The sequence below is a fragment of the Sus scrofa genome, chromosome 5 (genome assembly GCF_000003025.6).
Source record: "Sus scrofa isolate TJ Tabasco breed Duroc chromosome 5, Sscrofa11.1, whole genome shotgun sequence".
Classification (NCBI taxonomy): Eukaryota; Metazoa; Chordata; class Mammalia; order Artiodactyla; family Suidae; genus Sus; species Sus scrofa.
In genome coordinates this window covers 59,663,044-59,672,273 of record NC_010447.5, presented here as the reverse complement: position 1 = coordinate 59,672,273, position 9,230 = coordinate 59,663,044, and the positions used below count along the sequence as shown (strand labels likewise).

The window sequence follows — 9,230 nt, the reverse complement described above, 5'->3', positions numbered from 1 at the left end:
TTGAGTTTTTTTGGTGACTTGTCTTTTTCACTCCTCTGAGAGGGAAAAAAAATTGCATTGCAAAACTTTTAGGATCCAAGTCTTCATGTAAGGAAAGAATTTTTTTTTTTTTTTGTCTTTTTTTGCTATTTCTTTGGGCCGCTCCTGCGGCATATGGAGGTTCCCAGGCTAGGGGTCGAATCAGAGTTGCAGCCACAGGCCTACCCCAAGCCACAGCAACGCAGGATCCACGCCTGCAACCTACACCACAGCTCACAGCAACGCCTGATCGTTAACCCACTGAGCAAGGCAGGGACCGAACCTGCACCTTCATGGTTCCTAGTCGGATTCGTTAACCACTGGGCCACGACGGGAACTCCAGGAAAGAACTTTTTAACAGTGCAACCTACTGCTTTCAAGTGTCACCTTTCAGAGAAGAGGCCTCAGTATTGCAGTAGACTTGTACTATCACCGCTCCCTTATTTAACAGATAATATATTAAGTCCATCCTCGGCGTTCCCTGGGAGAAAAGTGGACAGTAGCAACATTCCTATTGATCTACGCGGATTTAAGTTCCTGAGGATTTAGGGGACTTGTCCTAGAAGACAGAACGGGTCTTTGAGAACTTGGAACATGACTCCCTGGAAAATGACCCATTTCTCTTTGCGTAGCTGCTGTGCTTGACTTCGGGCTAATCACGTGTCGTGTCCCCGCAGGGCATGGAGGGGCCAGTGGCCCGAGAGCTGCAGGGTGCGGATGCGCTGCGCCGATTCCAGGGCTGCTGCTGGACCGCCGCGGCCGGCTGCATGGCCAGCTGCTGAGCCTGCGCGAAGTGGCCCGGCGTCTCGAGCGCCTCCGCCGGCGCTCCCTGGCGGCCAACGTGACTGGCAGCGCACTGAGCGCGGCCGGCGCGGTGGCCGCCATCGTGGGGCTCTCGCTCAGCCCGGTGACCCTGGGGGTCTCGTTGCTGGCGTCGGCCGTGGGACTGGGAGTGGCCACCGCCGGAGGGGTAGTCACCATCACGTCCGATCTGTCCCTGATTTTCTGCAACTCCCGGGAGCTGCGGCGGGTGCAGGAGATCGTGGCCACCTGTCAGGACCAGATGCGCGAGCTTTTGAGCTGCCTGGACTTCTTTTGCCGCGGGCAGGACCGCCGGGATCGCCAGCTGCTGCAGTGCGGGAGGAACGCCTCCATCGCGCTGTACAACTCTGTCTACTTCATCATCTTCTTCGGCTCCCGAGGCTTCCTCATCCCCAGGAGGGCCGAAGGGGCCACCAAGGTTAGCCAGGCCGTGCTGAAGGCCAAGATTCAGAAACTGGCCGAGAGCCTGGAGTCCTGCACCGGGGCTCTGGATGAGCTCAGCGAGCAGCTGGAGTCCAGAGCCCAGCTCTGCACGAAGAGCAGCCGTGGCCACGACCTCAAGATCTCTGCTGACCAGCCCGCAGGACTGTTTCTCTGAGAACGTCTTTTCCCCTTAATGGCCGAGGCCAGAAACCATCCCCATGGGATGCTCCAGATTTGCAGCTCCCTCAGGAAAACACCAAGTTGGTTTAGGAGCTGAATGCAGTGCATGAGAAAAACTGTTCTTGAGGGGGAGGTGGGGTGGGGGTGGGGGGAGTTGGTAGCAATGTGTCCTCCCAGTCCTTCCTTTCCCACTAGTGTGACATCCTGCCTGGGACTGAGTGCTTGGGACTTTTTACTTGCCTGATCCTGGAGGGATATGTGACCTGAAGAGTACTTTTCTTTTATCAAAACTGTTGGGTCTTCGCACTGCAGGTCACTTCCGATTTTAGGTATTTGCAGCATCCTTGCCTCTACCCGTGTTCCTGTGGTTTGAACCCAGACTGGAGAGGGTGGAGACCTGGCCACCCACTGGGTCTCCTCTGAGCCCCATTAGGCTTTGAGGTCCTCAAAATGCCTGTAAGAGGAGAGAGAAGCTTTAATACCTCTCTGCCAGAATCCAGAGCAAATCAGACCCCCTCTGAACTGTGGAGGGTTCAGGACCAAGAGAGGCCCCTCCTGCTGACTTGCACCCTCTTCCCTCTTAGTGTGCCCACTCACGATCCAGCCTGGGGATAGAGGGGACCTTCCCAGATGGCTTCATATCAGACAACCTTCTACTCTAAGAGGAGAAAACCAACAAAACGGTCATCTAAGTCCCACCCCTTTGCAGGAAGAAGCAGAGGCCAAGGAATAGGAAGCGACTAACAGCTTCATTGACTGATCTCATAGTATAGAGAAAGGGGCTTTGGTTTGTGAATTAGGCCTGCGTTTATTCTCTCTGAGACTTGGCTTTCTGGTCCATCAAACAGATGCTAAAACCTCACCCTATTGGCAGGTGTTGAGATAAAGTGCCAAGCACAGTGTCTGGGTCACAAAGTATGGCCCCTGGCTGGGCAACAGTAGCATCACTTGGGAGCTTGTTAGAAAGGCAAATTATTGGACTCAACTCTAGACTTAATGAGTCAGAAATTCTGGAGGTGAGGCCGAAACTTGTGTTTAATGCCTCGAGGTGATGTGACAGCTGCAAAGGTTTGCAGACTGCTGCCACAGATGTTAGCTTCTGATCCCCTGATGAGCTTTCAAGAAGTCTGTAGCCTCTCTAGGGGGTCGGTGGTCTTCAGAGTCATTCACAGAAGGTCAAGGACAGACTGGGTCCTGGAAGTAAAAGAAAGAATGTTCATGCTGGCAGCTATGTCAATGCACCCTGGGGCAATTTCCCACTGGGTGAACTGAGGGATGTAACATAATCAGCCCTTTAGAGGGCAGTGTTGCCCACTCATTGTAGAAACTGGTACAGAAAGGAATGTGAATGGAAATTGACCTTTATATTATCCTCTCAAGAAAATTCCTGACCATTTTTTTTCTTTTTAATTTATTTTAAGTTGGTTATTTAATAATTCTGTTTATTATTTGCATTTAATTTTATTTAACCACAGTATTAGAAAATAATAGGAATGGCAAGTTTCTGAATGGGAGACTACTGAATTTCTTTTTAGGAGATAAAGTTGAGTTTGCCTTTCTGAGATGGAGCACAGGGGAAGATGGCATTGCTTTCTTTGAGTAAGTCTCTTTCTTTCATAGAGGAATTCCACCCCTCTTCTCCCTGCCCTTGTGTTTTCAATAATCCTTTTAAGTAAAGGTGGGAAGTTCTGGATAGGGAGACCAGGAGCTGAATTTAGGCTTGTAAATGACTGTTTGTGACTATTGAAATGATGCAAGCATATTTATCCTGAAGGTACTTTTCCAGCAGATAACACTTGCCCTGAAAAGCCTTTCCTATTTAGTTCAGGGGAAAGAAACCCAATTAGAGGAATATGAAGGAAGCACATGGACTTTGGAAGCCTGATATCCCGTGAAGTTGGGTCTTATGGGTGATAGGAAAATAGTTTGTTTTATGATAGTAATGTGTATCCATTCACTTTGGGAACTGTAAGAAATCTGTAGGCTCTATGAAAACACTTCCAATTTCTCCAGTTTCCATTCCTACAACTGTATTGTTGAAAAATACGTTGAAAAATCTTTGGGACCACACACAAAAAAACTTGTCTGGGTTATTTAATTATTTAATATGCCTTAAATTTACCCAGTTGACCCCCAGCCTTCCCCATGATGGCATTGTGTCTGAGGAAGTGTGATTTCAGTGCTGGGGAGAGGGGTTGGTGTTGCTACATTTCTATTTTTTCAATAAATGGCAGTGGATCTGTATCCTGGTTTATTTTGAAGTTGCTACTATTTTGCTTTGCTTTGTTTAAAAAAAAAAAAAAAAAATGAGTGTCATTTCTTAGATTACCTTGCAGAGGATGCTAGCATTTTAGATCACCAGAATGTACTTCATATGGTTGTGTTATGTTATACAGGTACAGTCACTCCCTAACTCTGTCTTTTTTAATGCTTGAGCCTTCCAATGCCTGAGTTATTCCCTAGAAATACACTGGGCCTTTTGAAGGCAGCAGTGGTAAGCATTTCCTATCATTAGAGCTTTTTTTTTTTTTTTTTTTTTTTTTTTCTTTTTCTGGCCTCACCTGCAGCATATGGAAGTTCCCAGGCTAGCGGGTGAATCAGAGCTGCAGCTGCTGGCCTATGGCATAGCCACAGAAGTACCAGATCTCAGCCTCGTCTGCAACCTACATCGCAGGTCGCCACAACACTGGATCCTTCACATACTGAGTGATGCCGGGGGATCGAAATGGCAGCCCCATAGATACTATTCTATTCGGGTTCATTTCTGCTGAGCCACAATGGGAACTTCCTCATTAGAGTATTCTGAGTGTATCGACCTCTTAAACTCCTGAAGTTTATCATTTCAATTGTCCACTTTACATCTAAGGAAGGGTGTCTATTTTGGAACAATATTTTGCATATAATTGGAGCTCAGTAAATATATTTGAATAATTTAGTGAACTACTTAGCTGTGTTAATTGGAACTTGTTGATAATGAAAGATCATATATCCTTTTATGTGTCTGTTATAAAGATGGAAGCCTCTACCAGGATTTAAGTCAAGTTCAGTTAAATGGATCCTAGAGACAAGTATTTTATTTATTGCTTTTGTGGGAATGTGGATAAGGCTTTTCCTTAAGGCCTTCATTCTATAAACAAACAGACTGAAATTGTATGTTGTAAAGGGAAGAGAAAAGGGTTTTTAGATTATAACTGTACTTCAGAAAAATATCCGAGTTTGAAAAATAAATGTTTACATGAAAGGTTTAAGTGCTTGGTTTTTGCAGTTTACAACTGTTAGGATTGTTTTCTTTCACAATAAAGGAGATTCATTTGGTTCTGCATTTCAGGGATTCCATCAAACTACATTCTACTCTCTCTCTCTCTATATATATATGAAAAAAATCCTTAGCAAACATTCAGATCCTAATCACTTTGATGCCTTTGTCCTCAGGCACCTGTCATTTCCAATGTGGTAAATGTTGAAGTCAAAAATATTTATTGGGAGAAAAAAAGAGAGAGAAGAGCGGTACAGAAGCCACCCTAGATCAGATATGTCAAACAATTTGTCAACTTGATATATTTTCCACTTAGTGCCTTGGTGTGAAAAGAAAGCAGAGGGACTAGAGACACTGAGATAAAGACATTGTACAGAGATAAATGGGGATACAGTTATATGCAGCAATTTTCGAATTCCACATTTTTTCCCACTGTAGCAAAATCAGTCCTTTCCGCTTTATTTAAATAAATTACCCATTCTACAAACTGTTTGTTTGCGTGTTTGTTTTTTTGGCTGCTCCAGTGGCACACGGAAGTTCCCAGGCCAGAGATTGAATCCACTGCACAGGGCTGAGGATCAAACCCTTGCCATCGCAGAGATGATACCAGGTCCTTAACCACAGCAGGAACTCCATTCCTCAAACTTCTTGATTTTCCTGTAATTAATGACCTAATTTCATATTTGCCTATATACATATTAGTAACATTGAAAATGCAGAGCATTCAGTATAAATTGTATAATCAATTTTTAAAAAGTAATCAACTCATGTATAGGTATTCTCCTTTTATCTAGGAGTCAGACTTCTAACAGTTTCAAAACTTTAAATATAATTATAACCTGAGAACAAACTGAAAATAATCCTGGAATCAGCCAAATCAGCTTCACCAAACCCAAATGCTAGTGAGATGCAGAAAGGAAGGGCAAGGGGCAGCATCTATATTAGGAAGGCAGCATCTATATAAGAACTCTCCAGGGGACTTCTCCTGGCAGGCTGGGAAATGAAGAACTTTTAACTGAGAACTAGCTGCTCCCAATAGACCTGGGATTTCTTTTGCAAAAAGGAAGAGAAGGGTGGACTTTGGGTAGAGGGGCCAGTAATCCATACAAAGAGCCTATAGAGATTGCTGCAGTGAGTTGAGAACTACGCCCTGGAGCAGCTCTTACTATCTGAATGCCAGCCTCTGAATCCCCACCCTGGGTCTGGATGTTGCACTGTTAATGACTCTGCAACCAAAAAAAAAAAAAAAAATCTGTATTGGCAGGATTCTGGCTGTTTGCAAAGGCCAGCCACACACTGGGATCCATCTTTGCTGAAGTATATGGAAGTCCTGTCATAACAGGTATCCTTTTTGTTATTTGCAATGAATCTTTCTTTGTTGAATTGGCAGGGGGTTTGGATGTTGTTCCTTTGTACTCCTGGTGAACTTATAAGAGGGAACGTAAACACTGGTGTGGTCCAGACAAGGACAAAGAGTGAGCCCTAGCATCTGAAAATAATCCCTTAGCAACAAGAGGGTTGTCAGGAGAGGAGAAATTGTGCTGATGAAGTGAGACATCTAAGGGGCCAGGAATGAACATTAGAGATCCTCAGCATTTCCCAATTCTGCTTGGCATCAGCTCTGGGTTGTGGAGAGAAGGCCCTCTGATGTGGTCTTCACTTGCACAGGTAAAGCTTGCCTATAGGAAGCTACACCTGCACAGAATGATGTTTAATCTCATTTTCTATTTCCAATGTAACCCTAGGGGTGGGAGTGCAGGCAGGGCTGCATTTTATTTGCCCCAGAACTTCAGCAAGGAGTCATGGCCAAGGCCTTTGACTCCCAAGCACACATGTAGCATGGCTTGTTCCAACATGGTATGCATCTGGTTGCTAAATGACCCAAAACAGTTGTAATTGGGAGAAGTTTTTGTGTAGATGGAGTTAGGAAGGGGCAGTGATAGCTGAAAAATTTCCTTTTCCTAACTGCACAGTCAAAATGTCATTAAAAATAAGACTTTTTTTGAGAATTCCTATTGTGGCTCAGCGGTAACAAACCCGACTTGTATCCATGAGGCTGCAGATTCCATCCCTGGCCTCGCTCAGTGGGTTAAGGATCTAGTGTTGCTGTGAGCTGCAGTGCAGGTCGCAGACGCGGTTTGTATCTCGTGTGGTTGTGGCTGTGGCATAGGCCAGCAGCTGCAATTCCGATTCAACCCCTAGCCTGGGAACTTCCACATGCCGCAGGTACATTAAAAAAAAAAAGAATAATGCTTTTCTCAGTGCTTAAATAAAATGACATGTAGATAATAAATATAGAAAGTAAATGTAGGTACTTAAAGATAATAATGATCATTAACATTTATGGAAAACTTACTAGGTACTGTTGTAAGTACAATTTGACATGCATTATCACATTTAGAAAAATCTTATGAGGTTGACACTATAATTACCCCATATTATTAGAGAAAGAAAGGAAGTGAAAGGTTGCACAGCCAGCAAGAGCTGTCCCAGGATTTGAATGCTGGCAGCCTAGCTTCAGAGTTAGTTGTTCTAATATAAAATAATAGCTCAGGAGTTCCCGTCGTGGCGCAGTGGTTAATGAATCTGACTAGGAACCATGAGGTTGGGGGTTCGATCCCTGGCCTTGCTCAGTGGGTTAAGGATCCGGCATTGCCGGGAACTGTGGTGTGGGTTGCAGACGCGGCTTGGATCTGGCATTGCTGTGGCTCTGATGTGGGCCAGCGGCTATAGCTCCGATTTGACCCCTAAGCCTGGGAACCTCCATGTGCCGTGGGAGCGGCCTAGAAAAGGCAAAAAGACAAAAAAAAAAAAAAAAAAAAAAAAGCTCATAATGACAACATTAATAACAAGGCTGACAGATTAATTCACCCAGAAAACACTTACTGAGTACTCACCCTGTGCTGTCATTTGTGAGCAATGCAGACAGGTTCTAGACTTTATGGCCCCAACAATCTAGTAACCTATATAGGGAAGTCTCAGCCAGTAGGTTAATCAATAAGAAATTAGAATGTAGTTGGGCAAATGGCTACTATTTGCAAAAAGTAATACGGACGGAATTTGAAAATGTTCAAATCTCCTCTTTGGTTGTAAAAACTTGTACACAGGTATTTTGTAAAACTGTCCCACACGTCCCAACAGGGCAAGATGTTCTGAAATGGAACGATGTGATTAATAAGAGCATTTCACTATCTGCTGATGGCCTGGGACAAAAGGTACCAACAGAGACTATGCAGATATGAATAAAAAAATTACGGGTTCAACAGGCCTTTCCAGATCTTGTATAAAAACCTCTGAATATGGAGTTCCCGTCATGGCTCAGTGGTTAATGAATCCGACTAGGAACCATGAGGTTGCGGGTGCGATCCCTGCCCTTGCTCAGTGGGTTAAGGATCCGGCATTGCCGTGAGCTGTGGTGTAGGTTGCAGATGCGGCTCGGATCCTGCGTTGCTGTGGCTCTGGCGTAGGCCAGTGGCTACAGCTCCGATTAGACCCCTAACCTGAGAATCTCCACATGCCGCTGGAGCGGCCCTAGAAAAGGCAAAAAAAAAAAAAAAAAAAAAAAATCTCTGAATATGAAACTTTTGGGGTCATTCCATCGAAACTACCACTGAATTTTCTTGTCAGTTTTCTTCTGTTAGGGGTGTGTACTCAATTCCTCTATGGTAGCTATGGACTGAAACTGCTCTAGGTATCATAAAACTATTCAAAAGAATAATGTTTTGTCTGTGGATGATTTGTTTTTATCCCTGAGCTTTTGCACGGCAAACGCTATTCATTGTTGGACTTGCATTCTTTTTTTAAAAAATTTAACCATCAACAATTTATTATTAACTTTCAAGACCTCAAGGAAGGCATTGATTTCTCTGTTACTCAAAGGACCTTGAATAACCTCTGGCAACTCACAGTCTACCATCATCTAATTATTGCTGGGACAGGATTGGGCATGTAATCTTGGAAAATCTGAAGCAGATATGTTAAGATTGATGCAGCATATACATTTTTTAATTAAAAATTTGAATTAGAGGAGTTCCTGTTGTGGCACAGTGGTTAACGAATCCGATTAGGAACAATGCATGAAGTTTCGGGTTCAGTTCCTGCCCTTGCTCAGTGGGTTAAGGATCCGGCGTTGCTGTGAGCTGTGGTGTAGGTTGCAGACGCGGCTCGGATCCAGCATTGCTGTGGCTCTGGCGTAGGCTGGTGGCTGCAGCTCCGATTCAACCCCTAGCCTGGGAACCTCCATATGCCGCAGGAGCGGCCCAAGAAATAGCAAAAATAAATAAATAAATAAATAAAATAAAAATTTAAATTAGAGGAGTTCCCGTTGTGGCACAGTGGTTAACGAATCCGACTAGGAACCATGAGGTTTCAGGTTCAATCCCTGGCCTTGCTCACTGGGTTAAGGATCCAGTGTTGCCGGAGCTGTGGTGTAGGTTGCAGGCACGGCTCAGATCCCGAGTTGCTGTGGCTCTGAGGTAAGCCGGTGGCTACAGCTCCAATTAGACCCCTAGCCTGGGAACCTCCATATGCT

At 44.7% G+C, this 9,230-nt stretch overlaps 1 protein-coding gene across 1 annotated transcript; it reads left to right on the top strand.

Moving 5' to 3' along the window:
- Positions 253–5,186, top strand: APOLD1 (apolipoprotein L domain containing 1). The gene is given in 2 exon segments (XM_021092329.1): positions 253–756; positions 759–5,186. Coding segments are annotated over 2 exon segments (738 nt in total). The 5' UTR covers positions 253–698; the 3' UTR covers positions 1,439–5,186.